This window comes from Myotis davidii, unplaced genomic scaffold (genome assembly GCF_000327345.1).
Source record: "Myotis davidii unplaced genomic scaffold, ASM32734v1 scaffold142, whole genome shotgun sequence".
Taxonomy (NCBI): domain Eukaryota; kingdom Metazoa; phylum Chordata; class Mammalia; order Chiroptera; family Vespertilionidae; genus Myotis; species Myotis davidii.
The window spans coordinates 648,414-664,403 of NW_006294400.1; the positions used below are offsets into that span (position 1 = coordinate 648,414).

The following is a 15,990-nucleotide window of genomic DNA, read 5'->3' on the forward strand; positions in this document are numbered from 1 at the left end:
TTGGCCTTGGTCTTCTCCATGAGCTGCCGGTCGGCCTGCAGCACTCCCTCTAGGATCTCTGTCAAAGGTGCCAGCATCTCATCCACAGGACCTAACTCTCTAGAAATAATATGGGTCGAGAGGGAGAGGAAAACACAACTCACAGAAAGGCCACGCCTGCCTTTGCTCCAACTCAGGATGCCCACTGGGCGGTCGGCTCGCTCAGTCCCGTTGCGGGATGGAAAGCTAGCCCATTTCATACCCATTTGCTCCCTTCAGAAAGGCAAAGGGTCAGTAAAGAGGATGGAGCAGGCCCCAGTGAGGCAGCCCTGGCCGCAGGCCGCCTCTCCATCAGCACCCACCTCTTCCACTGCCGCAGGAGGATAAGCAGCAGAGTGCACATCATGGAGCCGAGGCGGAGGCAGTTTACTGAGGCTGGGACCAGGAGCTGAGGTAAGACAGCCGACAGTTAGAAGTCAGGCTTTCTGGGGGCTGGTCCAGCCAGAAGATTCCAGCTCCGTCCACAGGGTACCTTTCGGATTCATGCTTTTATTTCCTAGCAGTGAGCTACAGGGGCTGGGACATGGGGAGAGGCTAGGAGCTGGCCCAGCAGCAGCACAGCTCTGCCTCCCCACCGCAGCCTCAGGCCTCCCAGGCCAACTGAGCCCTTTGACCTGACCACTTGCGAGACTGCTGACTCGTGAGCTCCTATTTGACCTCGGAGACCTTGTCCCAGGGAGGAACGTGAAATCTCCCAGACACACTTACTAACGCTTTGGTCCCATCAAGCACATCAAGAAAGAGCTGGCGACGCACTGCAGAGTCGGTCAGGTGCAGTATCTCTGCCTGCAAAGGACAGGAAAACATGTCAGTTGGGAAAATTTCCCTGACTTTAGAAGCCAAGAAATGTGGGGTCCTCTGTCAGGCGACCGTCACTGAGAAGTCATTGTCTCCCTGAATGAAGTGGGGCCGGAGGCCCTGATGTCTCTGTCTACCCTTAGATAAGGTCAGAATCAAGCCCAGCCTCACCCCCTCCTCCTGATGACATCCTTCCTTTGGTCAGACCCTGTGGAGGCTGCCCGGTGCACTGCGAAGATAAACTCCTCAACAAGGCTGGGGAGGCCCCATGGGACCTGCGCCAACTGCTTTTGCATCGCACCCACTTGTGTTCGCTCTGTTCCAGCCCCAGTGGCCTCCGTCCTCCCCTGTGAACATCCACGCTCCTTCCCTCTCCTGGACCCTGGCGCGTGTGTCCATCTGCCTAGACTGCTCTCCTCCACAGGCTCTCCACCTGGAAGACTCCTTCGCACCTTCAGGCCTCAATCTGGTCATCACCTGACTATGCCTATCCTACTTTGGCTTCACTACCATAATCTCCTGAGTATTTCCTTCACAGTGAATCATCACAATCTGTAACTGTATTTCTTCATGCGTTTGTTGACAATTTGCCTCTCTCTCAGGACACTCTCCATGAGCTCAAAGACTATCTGCCTTGTTCATTGCTGTAGCCCTGGTGCCTGGCACATGGGCAGGCATTCCACTAACATCCATTCAATGAATGAGTGAATCATCAATATTCTGGATTAACCAGATAGGTTTCCTAGGAGGGGAAGAAGAATGGTGGAATTTTCTAAGATTAAAGAACTACTGCCTAGCTAGGGCCTAAAAGGCAGGTGACACACAGGTTATTCCCAGGGGTAAATCCATTATTCCCCAAAGATGGCTGAGCTTTTGGTGTGTCTGCAGTCTCAGGGCTCCACAACCACTGTGCCACAGCAAAGGCCCAAGGTCATGGGCAGTGTGGCACTAAGTAAACAAGTCACAGATGGTAAGAGTATGCCTGAAACAAGGGGCACTTATCAAGCTGAAGCAATTAATGAAGTCAAGGAATTAGTCTGGGTTCCCCAGGAGGAACAGTTCAACATCCAGTCCTTACTACACAGCATGATGCTGTCCAGCCACAAAAATACCAAGAAAAAAGGCAACCTCTTCTCAAACGTTAACTCTAAAAACCAATCCTCAGGGACACACTGTACAGACAATGCCTCTGTTCTTTTTCTAAGACCAGGAATGCAGTTTCTAGGACCAGAGAAAACAAACAGCTCTCGACAGAGGCTGCTGCTACATCTGTTACAGCTACCTCACTAGTCAACAAATATTTATCTACTGTCCACAGGGCACACAGCATGAGACAATGCATGTGTATGGGAGGTAGATGAAGGGAACCCCAAGACCTATGCAAGGCTGTAAAGACAGCTACAGGAATCTTTATGAAATGACTGAAGGGATTTCAAATCACTTCTCTGCACTTTTCATAAGGGTTTCTTGTTGGACCTAATATCATCAAATACCCCATATTAGCCCCCATTTTTTTACACAGAACCTGTTACATTTTAGCTCTCAGGGAAATACCCTGACTCATTCTTCATCCCAAGGGGCTGTTAACTACTAGGCACCCTGGCACATGGTTGCTGTGAAAACTCGCCCCAAGAGGTTCTTACGTGACTGGTGGCAATAATGAGAAGCATCCTCCAGGCGGAGACCAGCATCTGATACTCGACCAAGGAGGTACAGCTGCTGCCCTCCGTGTCAGCTGTGTGAACCGCCAAGGACTTGACATACCCTGACCAGTAGGCAAAGCGTTTCTCACTGGAAAATTTCTTGAGAGTATCTTTTAGTGACTGGTCTAGTGAGCCCCTAGAGTGTCAAGAAAACACAAAACCTACCATTAGGTTTTAGAAAGGAGATGGGAATGTGATGGGCACAGACCCTTGCTGAGGCAGAGAAAGCAACCTCACATGGGCTAAAGGCAGACGGCTCCGGATCCCTCCAATGTGTGGGGCTCATGCTTCTTGCTCAACATAATGGGTTAGGGTGAGGCCTTTCCAGGATTCCTCCTCCATAAAATCCCGAGCAATGGAGTCTGCTTCACAATAACTCTTTCTGATAACCATAAATGCCATCAACGGACTGGCCGGGACACAGCTCAGTAGCCCTCCATAAATGGTCCCAAACAGTTCTCTCCTGACTCGGCCTGTACAGCCATGCACCCAGTGGTAGGCCACCGTGATCCCCCTCCCAAACCTTTAATTAAACTCTAAAAGGGGAAAGGACTCACTTAACTACATAGTATATCTCCAAGCATATTATCTTCATGATTAGGGCACAGGTTTCCAGGATGCTGGGCTGTGGAGGGAAGAGCAGAGCAGACACCAATCACAGGCGATCCTCTTCCCTGGTGTCCCCCACAAAGGAACCTATTCCGTATCGCATGTGAATGGGCATCTGACTTGCAAGAGCACACGCGTCAGGTCCACAGTGTCTCCAAGTCAGTGGAGAAGACCACGGAGCCATCAACACCGAGCAGGGCACGCCACCTTCCTTCCCAACGCAAGACATCAAAGGGAGAGGAAGCGAGCGCTTCTCTGAGAAAGAAGTTTCTACTGAAGGAAGCACGCTGGCTGTTTACTCAGGGGAGGTATCCCTTTCTCCAGCTCAGTCTCCACAGCCCAGCCTCTCCTCCCAGGAACACAGTCCCTGTCCCCCTTCACCACAGCTTACCTCAGATGTTTCTGAGGGAGGAGAGAGGGTTCCAAACAGTGGACTTGTTAAATTCTCCCAAAACTTGGGTCTAAAAAGAACATACATGTTGTAAATCACACCTTCTCTCACAGTCCTTCCCCCCACTCCCTTTCGTGGTTACTTCCTGTTCTTTCAGTCTCATTTCTAATGTGTCTCACAGGTCACTGGCTCCTACCGAAATGTAAAGGTTTTCCTCTTCAGAAACACAACTGTATGTCACAGAGTTGACCAGTAAGAACTCTCAGGGTTCACTCCACTGTCCGTCTCTGACAGCCCCACAAAGAGAGCGGGGAGGGAAAGCAGGACAGATGCCCATGTTGAGCCACGTTAAAGCTCCTTCCCTCTGTGCAAATGGGGCCCAAGACATACAGTGTGCCATTCAGTTCACTGCTCACACAAGGCACACTCATCTGAACACACTGTTTCTCAAGAACAATGGGTTTGGGGGTTGGCAGAAGGCGGGAACTCTAACGTTAACACATCTTTTCCTCAGAGCAAACATGACGCCTGCTGGCGGCAGCATTAAAAAGAATGGCTAAGAGTGACACTCCCATTCAGAGACCCAGGCACTGATCTGCTCAAAGATCCTTCCCAACAAATTGCTACGATAGGAGCTACTGTTACCCTGTCTCACAGGCAAGGACAAGAGCTCTGGGAGAGTCAGACCTACTTGGTCCTGAGAACCAGCATGGCACTGTCCCGCCGGTCCTGCCACAGGGCATGCAGAAAGGCAATGGCTGCACGGTGCAGCAGGGGCGGGCACCAGTAGCGATCCTGCTGGTGGGAGTCGATCAGCTCCAGGACCGCATGGAGACAGCTCCACACCCCAAGGCTGAACTCCTACCAGAGGGGCAGGTGAGAGGTCAGGGCCACAGCCACTACCAGTAATTGCACACACAGAGCCCAGCACCCTCCTCCCAGCTTCGCCCAGGTGCAGGCTCACCTTGGAGCCATCACTGCCATCCTTCACCTCCAGATTCAGAAACAGTTCAATGAGGCCTGGCTGAGTCTCTACTGCAACCGTGAGGAACTCCAGGATCATGACTTTGATGCGCATGTCCTCAATCTTGCTCTGCAATCGTGTCAGGAAAGCGTCGCGAATGGCAGCTGCGTCATTGCCCAAGCAGGCGTACACTGACATCGGGGCCACCTGGTGGAGACCGGGGCACAGGCTCAGAGCTCTACTTCCAGAAAAACCAACAGGCTCCTGCAGAAGGGTGCTGGAGAACTCTGAGAATATCCAGGCATATATAGCTCTGGGTCAAAAGGGACATCATCCCAAACTACAGCACAAGATGCCCATCCAGTCACAGGAAAAATAGCAATCAATATACAAAGATGCACAACCTCTCTCATGATTAAATAAATACAAAGTAAAACATGAGATAATATTGATTTGCCCATTAGCAAGGATTTTTAAAAAAACATGAAAGCATACGGCAGAGATACAAGACTTGGTGTTACGAGTATAAACTGTTACAATCCTTTTTGGAGGACTATTTGGAAATGACTGAAAAATTTTAAATATTCACTGACATCTATCTAAGTTTTAGAAATTGTAAACAAAAGTTTATAGAGTTCTATGGATAATGTTTACCGCAGCACTGTTTATAGCAGTGAATGACAGAAACTAGCCCAAACGAATTAGGATGCATCCACTCTATGGCGTACCAGGCAGCATGAGGGAGAAAGAAGTAGCTTCAAATATGCCTGCATGGAAGACTGCAAGACACGGTGTTCCGTGGAGAAAGCTAGTTACAAAACAGGGTGTGCAGGGGAATTCCACTTCTGAGAAGAGCAAAAGCACACACCCAGCACACCCTCTACTACACAAGCACAGACAGATCTAGGGCAGTGCATACCAACCTGCTCATAGGGGATCTGGAACGAGGGGTCAGAGGTACCTTAACTTTCTGTTACATTTATCTGTATCATTTAAATAAATATTTAACAATAAGAATATAAGTCTGTTGTAATGAAACAAAAATACCCCCATAAAACACAATGTGTGTGTGTGTGTGTGTGTGTGGCTACTTCACTTTAAAAGTCAGAGAAGTCCAAGTTGGCTGCTTCTCTTGGGAGAAGGCAAGAGTGATCACCAACACAAAGTCAGTTTTCTGGGGCTTTGGTTGGTTAAGTGGGATCCTACCGTGGCCAGACGTTTCAGCAGCTGGATGGCCAGACGTGGCAAAGCTGGGTCATGCTTGTGGTAGATGTATTTGGCAAGAACAGCAATGAGGTTGTTCCCATGGGCACCTGAAGAAGCACAGGAAGTATTTCAAACACCAACTGTGCCTGATTCAAGCTTTTAAGAGAGGGTGCTATTCATAAAGGCTCATTCATATGTGAGGGAATTTACTCTCAAGTACCTGGAGGGCCAGAGCGAATCCAGGTAGCTCTATCATTCTTTTTTCAGTAGCTAAGGCAGGATTTGGGGACAAACAGCTCAATGCAATTTATTAAGAGTAAAAAGAAATACATTTTCAAGAAAATAGGTAGTCTTTGATCAAATAGGTTAGAAAAAGACATCGCACTGAAGCACTGCACTGACATGCAAAAATATTAATGCCAATATGATACAGGTAGAATAGGTCTCAGACATTATCCCAATACCTACTTGAAAATGAGCAAACTGGTCCCAAAGAATTAAATGAGTATTTAAAATAAAAGAGTAATAACAGTCAATATTTAAACAGGAATTTCCAAGTCTTTCATTACAATCTTATAAGGCAGACACTACTATTATCCCTATTTTATAGACAAGAAACCTAAGGCAGAGATGTTTAATAATGTGTCTAAGGTCACACAATAGTTTGGAGCCACTATTTGAACGAAGGCAGCCTAATTGAACATGCGTTCTAATTATTCTGCCATCAGGAGAAGGGGGAAATGAAATATGATCCAGTCCTCTTATTTCTAAGTCCAGGATGGGAGCTGGTGATCATTCCCAAATTTCAAGGAGTTACTCAGAAAATACCGTTGACCCCTAAAAACACAGCCTAAAAAGTATGTACTTATGAGCAGAAACATCGCTAACTGGAAGAGAAAGACATACCATGTTGGGTGAGAGCCTGTTCCAGAGGGGACACCACATTAGAAGGAGGTTTCAGCCGAATAACATTGTTGGTGATGGAGAATGCCAGTTTCACTGTCTTGATCAGCAGCTGGCCCTGCCCCTGGCCCTCTGCCCCATCACTAGGGTGCCAAATGGAAACCAAAGTTGATTCAGGCAATATGACTTCATTCACAACATATGTGCTCTCATGAATTAGATTCCAACCATAACAACCATAATCCCAGAGTTCAAATAGCTTCTGCCAGAGGCCCCAGGCCAGACTAGGAGACAGGAGGAGCAATCAATTCCCTTTGCTACATGCCAGTTTGTACAGCACCACTAGCTTATATACAGGCCATGTCCTCGGAGAGATAAGGTTATCTTTAAAAAGCTACTGCACGCCCTAACGGGTTTGGCTCAGTGGCTAGACCACGGGACTGAAGGGTCCAGGGTTTGATTCCGGTCAGTGGCACATGCCCAGGTTGAGGGCTCGATCCCCAGGAGGGAGTATGCAGGAGGCAGCCAGTCAATAATTCTCTCTCATCATTGACGTTTCTGTCTCTCTCTCCCTCTCCCTTCCTCTCTGAAATCAATAAAATATATAAAATAAAATAAAATAAAAAGCTACTGTGTGTTAACTTAAACTGGAGTTCTTAGAACATGCAGGCACAATAAAGGTAAATGGGGGAAGATGGGGAGGGAGCCCTACCTTCGGGGCTGAGCAGCCATCACCATGTCGATGGTGTCCACGCCGATGCCCATGATATTGATAACTGTCTGTCCTGCTTCTGTATAGGCCAGGCTACAGATGCAGAGGGACTGCAGGCTGGGGGTGTGGCTGGAAAACAGACACATTCTGAGCTACTAGGGAGCCACCAAGTCTATTACTGGAAGAAAAAGCAATTGTCCAAACCTAAACAACTGGACATCAGTGATACAGATCAGCTCTTGGCCAGACGAAGTCACTCTGATCACTTTCTCTAAAAAGACTTGATCTTAAAGATCACCCTGAGAATCAATCTAAATGTCCATCAATTACTGGATATGTTTACTGAAATGAATTATGATTAATTCACACATTGGAATGCTGGAACCATTAAAACAAGGCAGATCTGTATGTAGTGGCATGGAAATAAAGTTACAGTGCAGTTAGTGTAAGCAGAGGAAGAAACCTAGAAGAATATACACTAACTAGGTAATAGTCATCTCTGGAAAACAGGTTTGCAAAGGGCATTTTGCACTGATTGAGTATTTTCCAATGAATATGCATAACTTCTGGAAAGATCATAAAAGTGATATGAGCAATGAGGGGAAAATGGGGCATATGTAATACTTTAAACAATAAATATTTAAAAAGAAAAAAAAGTGATTTAAGTGTGTATGTAACAATATCATTATGAACAATCTTGTTCCCAATTCATTTGTTCTCTCTCAACAGGAAGAAAGAGTGAACAGTCCAGTGAAAAACAAATCAGAAGCTCAAGAGATGGTTCTGGGCTCAGCTTGTGGAAGGCTGAGCGGCTCTGCACAGCAGAAGCCCACGCTTCCCCTGGTGACTGGCCGCATCCAAGACCACCAAGCTCTAGCAATCACCCCTCATACCTGCTGTGGTCTGTCTCATGGCACAGGTTCAGGATCGCATGAATCAGCTCCAGGATCAGGCAACCTAGACTCCAGAAAAGACATAGGAATGATGTGGCCTTGTGTGATGACGCTTTCCCCCAAAAGAGAAAGATCTCCAGGGAGCCAAAACCTCCGCAGACCTTCCCTGCCCACACTTTCCTTACCAATCTGCTCTCTCACACCGTGGGAGTTGTAGCGCCACTTGTGGTAGCTGGGCAGCATCTCCTTCAGCACAAACATGATGCAGGGCACCAGTCCTTGGCTCTGGGTACTACCAAGCTGTCCCTACAATACACCGTGGTGAGAGGGCTTATGCTATTTAAGGAAAATAACTTAATTAACGGAGATTTAACTTCAAAACCATAGGTCCAAAGGAAATCTGGGTAAACCCGAGTCATTAGTGGTGAAAAAAAATCAGAACATTCTAGGGTAACGAGTCCAAGCTGTACGATTCTCCAGAATAGAGAAAAGGGCTAAAAGGACGATGTGACTCTGTCACAAGAGGCACCTGCATGAAGGAGAGACAAAGGCTCAATCTGGTCAGAAAGGAGGGACCTTTATGTTACATAAAGGCTATGGGACGGTCCATAATGGAGAATGCTCATCTCACTGTGGTTATCACCAGCATCCCCCCAACCTCTATCTCACTCCATCACTGCAATACCAGAAAGGAGATCTGATAATATTCTTTGTCCTAATATTACTTGTTAACATCAGCTACCTTCTTTTTAAAATGGGGGTTTGGGGGACATCTCTAATACTTTCAACAATAAAGATTAAAAACATATAAATAGAAAATGAGTTAAAATGGGGATTCTTTATATTTAATATCTATATTTACATCCCTATCTTAATCTATAAAGGACTGTAACTATCTTTTGATTGATTCCGACAGGCAGGAAGTGTGCCAAGTGCTTTTCACATACGGCCCTCTCAACAACTCCATGAGGTGGAGACCACTGATGATTCCTATTTTACAGAAATGGAGAAATTCTATACTTGCCCCAGGTTATGCAGCCAGTAAGTGGTCAACCTAAAATGTAAACCTAACTCTGACTCCAAAATCCATGCTATACCAGTATTTTCCAACTGAGTCGTCATCCATTAGTGCAGCATTTTCAGCCTTTTTCATTTCATGGCATACACAAATTACTAAAATTCTGCAGCACATCAAAAAATATATTTTTGCCATTCTGACAAAAAAACTAAATGGAAAAAAAACCCATCAGAACACTAGTGCAATGGGTCCAATATAATTTTGATTCATACTGGATGGCTACTGTTGTGTTGGCTATTGTCATTCACTTGACAATCTAAGGGAAAAGAGTCAGTGCCCCTAACTAAATAGATATTACATGTCTTAAAATTCTTGCGGCCCGCCGGTGTGTCGTAGGTAGCACACCAGTTGAAAATCACTGCATTAGTGGGTTGTGAGATCACCGTCTTAGAAAATATCAAAGTGAATCTTGTGTAGTAAGAGTAGTGTCATATTGTGAGCGTGGCTGGTGTGACTGAGCATCAACCTATGAACCAAGAGGTCGAGGTTCAATTCTCCATCAGGGCACATGCCTAGGTTGTGGGCTTGATCCCTAGTGGGGGACGTGCAGGAGGCAGCCGATCAGTGATTTTCTCTCTCATCATTGATGTTTCTGTCTCTCTCTCCTTCCTTCCTTCCTCTCTGAAATACTAAAAAGATATTAAAAATAAATAGTGTCATATTATGAAACTTGTTTTAGGAGAATATATATACACATGGATTTACTGGAACGTGATATAAAATATACATAGCACGTTGGGCTACAGTCAAAATAGCTTGACACTCAGTGTATTACCCCAAACTGTTTTGAGGATTAAATAATTTAGATAAAGCACCTACTATAGAATCTGGCACACAGTAAATACTAGGTACACACAAACTACTATCACCATAACTTCAAGCCAACTGTTCTGCCTGCAGACAAGTAGCAGGGGCAGGGAAATTATTCCAGATGATTCTATCTGACCAGATTTTACCTTGACAAGAGTGGTGATCAACCGGAGAAAGGCAATAGTGACCCCATACTCGCCCTGGGGCTGTTCACTATTCATCAAGAGGTTTCCGTACCCTCCAGCACTCATCCCCTCCGCACTGGCGAAAGACAGAGAGGCAGAGGGGAATAATGACGGGGAGATTTCAAGATTGCAAGACACTGTAATCACAAAACATTCTTATTATTGTTATATAGCTTGGGCGTAAAATAGGAAAGCTCCGCAAGGAATTAATCATGTTTGGCAATTTTATACCCAAGATAAACATTCAGAGCATGTTTTATTGATATACAACGTTAAGAGGTTTAAAGTGAAAAATCAAATAAGCATCAGGAAAACATGATTGTCTTATAAGCAAGAGAGAGCAAGGAGAGAATGCTCAGGTAGTAAGATGGGTCTCTGCATTAATAACTGGTCTATAGGAGAGCTGGAATATCCACGAAACAAGGAAAAGTACAGAATGATTTTGGCTTAAGAAAGGGAAGCCAAGCCTCTTGATCCGGATACCCCTGGATTCTCTAGGCTGTAAAGTTAATTCCCATGAACTAAGGTGGCTGCTGCTGAACGAGAAATATCTCTCTCTGGCTTTAAAGACTGCAAGACCTCAGTGCTGCCTCAGAGGAGCCTCTGTGCCCCAAGGCCCAGTGTCTCCGATGCCTTGTCCTTATTCATCCCTTCTATTTCCAGAGGGCTGAAGAGCCAAGGAGCAAATGGGCACAGAGAAGCTTCTTTAAAACTAACGAAGCTAGCCTGGACCTGGTATGTCCGTGGTGCTCACAGGGAATATACTCTGCCCACCCTGAGACGTGGCTCACCTAATCATCTGACTCATGTTGGAGACCTGGTGGGCCATGAATGGTAAAAAGCCTGTGTGACGAAGATCAGTCCAGACCTGAGAAGAAAAAAGAAGAGTCCATGTCCCTGTGTTCTCAGGTACCAAGTGCAATATTTTGGGATTGCTCTGAAGACTCAGTATCATACCTTTGCGGGGTTCCGGGCAGCCAAAACGGTCAGACAATTAACACAAGAAGCAATGACATCCACAGGGGGGGAGATCACTGTTGTTAACCTGGTTGGAGAACACTATACTCAGTAAAATGAGTAATACATCCTGCTCCATCACAAATATTTTCCAGTTCTCTCTTCCCAAGTCCCTCCTCTCAGAAAGGATGTTGAAAGAAAACAGCACTCAGCTGGGAACAGTTATCAGACCAGAGCTTCCCACAGACAAACGTGTGTGGACTTGAACCCCACGGGGGTGAGCAGACACTCACCGCTGCAGCAGCATGTAGATGCGGGAGGTGATGGGCAGGAGACAGTCTGCTATGGAAAGATCTGTACTGATGACTTTATGGACCAGATCAATGATGGGTTTGACCCGCTGACAGTGCTGAATCACATCTGAGGGAAAAGGAAGCCTGTGACCTTACGGAAAACAATTCCTTTAAGATCACTGAATAATCTCTGAGACCCAGGTACCAAATTACACTAATCATAACCTGGATGATTCTGAATTTGGTTTTGAAATTCTCTGCCTATCCTCCAAATCCTCTAGGCATGTCCATTTTTCTTCCCTATAACAGTGTCTCCCAAAGCTGCCCTCACCTGCAGTGGAAACAACGTGAAGCAGCATTTCAATCTCACAGGTAAAGAGGGTCCAGCTGCTATACGAGTACTCCCAGCGTACCAGGTAAGCCCTATCGTCCAGCATTACTTGGCCCACGGTGCCTTGAGGTATGCGAAGGTTGGTCTGACCCCCTAAGGAAGGAAGAGAAATTAGTCTAATACCTGAGGACACAACAGGAAGAGGTACCTCCTATATCAGACACCAATGTTTAATCACATAGGCTCTCTCCCTAGTATCTAACATTGCTACACATTTTTCCATTAAAAAGAAAAAAGCCTCTTTTCATTTGGGGATGTGAGTCTTTCCAGGCGCCTAAAAACAGCGGAGTGCACAGAGTGGCATTACATTCACGTGACTGTGGGAGGCCACCTCATGGCACCGTAGGTCACTGGCTAAGTTGGTGGTGGTGGCAGGGTTAGAAGAGCAAGGCTGTTCCTTCTATATTTTGCTCCTTTGAGCACCTGGAAGACACATAAGCTTACAAGTTTTACCTGGTCACGCTTACGTACTGCACTGCCAGTAGGAAAATAAATCGGTACCTTTTCTTACAGTTTGGCACTATGTATTCAAAACTTTTAAATTATATTTTAAACTGTGGTAAAAAATATATATATATAACATAAAATTTACCGTTTTAACCATTTGAAGTGAATAGTCCAGTGGCATTAAGTACATTCACACTGTTGTGCAACCATCACCACCATTCACCTCCAGAACTTTTTTCATCTTGCAAAACTGAAACTGTCCCCGTTAACTGGTAATTCCCTATCCCCCAATCCCTCAACCCATTACCCACCATTCTATTTTCTGTCTGAATGAATTTCACTATTAGAAGTATCTCATATGAGTTGAATCATATATTTGCCCTTTTATGACTGTCTTATTCAGTTTGCATGTCTTCTAGGCTCACCCATGTTACAGCATGTGTCAGAATTCCCTTCCTTTTTAAGGCTGAATAATATTCCAGTGTGTGTGTGTGTGTGTGTGTGTACATACACACATATACATATGTATACACACACACACACACACACATTTTGTTTATCCATTTCATATGTTGATGGATTTCAATTTTTATTGTGTATACCCTATTATCCAACAATCCCAAGGTATCCTATGTACTAAAAATAAAAGCACCAGTTTATTAAGATTTATGTACCAAATGCAGCATTGTTTTTGGTGGCAAAAACCTGACACAATCTAAATGTCCTTTAGGAGAAAAATAAAAAGTTATGGATCATCAAGAATAATTATGTAAATGACATAAGACACTGGGGTGTAGGGGAGGCCAGGGGATTGTCAAGGGCGGGGGGAAAAAAAAGGACACATATGTAATACCCTTTGTAATACTTTAAGCAATAAAAATAAAGAATAATTATGTAGTTACTAAAAAAAAGTCAGATCCATCTGTAATAAGATCAGCTTGCAGAATGAATTTGTGAGTATACAGAAACATGTAAGAGGACATGGTAAATGCTTTTTTTAAATATATTTTTTTAAATTGATATTTTACAGAGAGGAAGGGAGAGAGATAGAGTTAAAAGCATCGATGACAGAGAAACATCGATCAGCTGCCTCCTGCACACCTCCTATTGGGTATGTGCCCGCAACCAAGGTACATGCCCTTGACTGGAATCGAACCTGGGACCTTTCAGTCCATAGGACGATGCTCTATCCACTGAGCCAAACCAGTCAGGCCATGGTAAACTCTTAACATTGATTCTCTAATGGAGGAAGTTCTGGAGAGAGAGAAACTTTTAAAAATGTATCTCTGCATTTTTTACCTTGTTACAATGAACATGCATTATGATTTTTTAATGCATGTTGCAGTCAAGGTGCATTTCTCTCTCTCTCCCCTCCTCTCCTTTCTCTCTCTAAAAATTAGTAAATTTTTAAAAAAAAAAAGGAAAGAGAAAGAGGTTACTAAACCAAGGTCTCTTCATCTTACCAAGTGGGTAAAGGAGTTTGGGTGTCTGCCTCCGCCAGAGAGTTCCATCTTCATGGGAGACCACATCATGGGGCTTATGCTTATAAAGCTCATTGTAGAAAGACATTTTATCCAAGAAACTATATACCTGCCAACACGCAGGAAAAAAACAAACAAACAGCCACACATTTAGCTGGGGCACATGTGAGGGGTTTCGCATCTGCCCTTCTGCTCTTCCAGCCAGACTGTGTATGTGTAGACTCTCAAACTTCTTACAAACCCACTATAACTCTCCTGGAACTGCCTCTGCACTCCTTGCCAAATCTTCACCATTCTTTTATCTTCAACTCAAGGTCCCCTCACCCCTCCCCCCTCCCCAGATAGTTGCCTCGCCAGAGCAGTATGGTCTGTACTACTCAAATGACATTTACTATACATCACCTGGCTTTATTAGCTATTTATTTCTTATTCTACTCTTCTCGTCCAATTGATATTAAGGAACTTTATATTTTGTCTTATTCCTACAGTACCTACTGTAAGGTACTTAATGAAAACATTTTTATTTAATTTTATAGAACTGAGGCACTATCTTAGGTATTTTCATTCAACTTCAGACTAATTCTTGCCATGGCAATGGGATTTCGATGTGGAAAGCAGAAAAGATTCCTAAAAACCATTTCCCACTCTCTTTAGGCATCTAACTGAACAGCCTACCTTTTTGGCAGTGGACTTCCCTGATACGAGGGCCCGTAGCAATTGTAGGAGTGGGGAGAGGAGATGGGGAAACATTCCACATACACTGTCCAGAATGATCCCAAGACCAGAGGTTGGCTCCTATGGTGAAAGGGGAGAAATCACTGACCTTAACATTACCTACAAATTACCCTCTCTCTCTAGTAATTTAAAACTTCCATATTTCCACTAAAAAAGGCTACCAACAATTGACTCGGTTAGGACCTGAAAAGAGACTACTACTGCCTCCAGTGACCTCTTCCGGCCATCTTCTCTAGAGAAAGACAACATTGTTCACCTTTGCATGACATGTTTCCAATAAAGTGAAAAACATCCAACTATTTGTCAGCATTTAGCCACCATATACATGCAACAGAGCCTCAATGTTAGTATTATTTCTCCCAGAAACATTGGGATTCTGTAAGACTTAAATGGCAAGTCAGGAAAAAAAGAACAAAATATACAAGGAGACTAGTCAGGCCAAAAAATAAGTACAAATTTATTCATCAGCTGGACCTTGAGACTTGAGGCTGTTGCCAATGCTAAGACTAAGTACTGGTACCCAGCCTGTGTGGCTCAGTGGTTGAGTGTTGACCTATGAACCAGGAGGTCACAGTTTGAGTTCTGGTCAGGGCACATGCCCAGGTTCCAGGATCAATCCCCAGTAAGGGATGTGCAGGCAATCGATGTTTTGCTCACATCGATGTTTCTCTCTCTCTCTCTCTCTCTCTCTCTCTCTCTCTCTCTTCCCCCCTCTCTCTAAAAATCAATAAAATATCTTTAAAAAAGATTACAGCAATGAGAGCATTTGAGATCTTGTTCCTTGGCGTGTCTTCAGTTTGACTCAAATAAACTCATAATAATTCTCCAAAAAAAGTTACAGCAATACTGGTGCTTGCGACTCCCAATGTGAAAGAAGACTTAGTAGGCAGGATAGAGAGCACACCGGTTAATAACGTAGAGGACAGACTCAAGTCAGACAGAACGTGATCCCGATCTTGGATGTCTAACTGGCTGACCTTGGACAAATCACCTCACATCCCTGAGCACCACCTTTCCTCATATGCAACATGGAGATAATACTATCTACTTCACAGGTTTTTTTAAAGATTAAATAAGAAAATGGACATAAATGCTTAGTGTAACACTTTTCACAAAATGCTTAATCAATTCTTTTGTTACAGAGAGTACCATAGCATGACTCCCAGTGGCATACTTACTGTTCCCCAGAATAATTCTGGAAGAGAAGGGTCTGCCAAGACTTCACATGCTGTGTCAATTATATCCTGTTGGGATAAAGGAGAGAAAATGGCTTATTTTCCCTAGGTGAACCAGTCTATCTTTTTTTTTTTTACTAAATTCTGTTGAAATAAAAATACCAATGAGCCCGACTGGCATGGCTCAGTGGTTGAACATCAACTATGAACCAGGAGTTTA

The 15,990-nt window shown here is 44.6% G+C and overlaps 1 protein-coding gene across 1 annotated transcript in view; it reads right to left on the reverse strand.

Annotated features, from left to right (window-relative positions):
• The window catches only part of NUP188 (nucleoporin 188kDa), a 42,659-nt gene that overhangs the window by 6,125 nt on the left and 20,544 nt on the right, over positions 1-15,990 (reverse strand). Inside the window, exons 13-33 of the mRNA XM_015567126.1 lie at positions 15,774-15,839; positions 14,536-14,655; positions 13,843-13,969; positions 11,873-12,025; positions 11,542-11,668; positions 11,249-11,336; positions 11,083-11,159; positions 10,253-10,367; positions 8,404-8,524; positions 8,219-8,282; positions 7,326-7,454; positions 6,617-6,756; positions 5,711-5,817; positions 4,505-4,711; positions 4,232-4,401; positions 3,541-3,610; positions 3,098-3,165; positions 2,481-2,676; positions 748-825; positions 342-427; positions 4-99 (exon numbers count right to left, since the gene is read on the reverse strand). Of these exons, the coding sequence (XP_015422612.1) occupies positions 4-99; positions 342-427; positions 748-825; positions 2,481-2,676; positions 3,098-3,165; positions 3,541-3,610; positions 4,232-4,401; positions 4,505-4,711; positions 5,711-5,817; positions 6,617-6,756; positions 7,326-7,454; positions 8,219-8,282; positions 8,404-8,524; positions 10,253-10,367; positions 11,083-11,159; positions 11,249-11,336; positions 11,542-11,668; positions 11,873-12,025; positions 13,843-13,969; positions 14,536-14,655; positions 15,774-15,839 (2,405 nt within the window). The remainder of the gene's footprint in view (positions 1-3; positions 100-341; positions 428-747; positions 826-2,480; positions 2,677-3,097; positions 3,166-3,540; positions 3,611-4,231; positions 4,402-4,504; positions 4,712-5,710; positions 5,818-6,616; positions 6,757-7,325; positions 7,455-8,218; positions 8,283-8,403; positions 8,525-10,252; positions 10,368-11,082; positions 11,160-11,248; positions 11,337-11,541; positions 11,669-11,872; positions 12,026-13,842; positions 13,970-14,535; positions 14,656-15,773; positions 15,840-15,990) is intronic.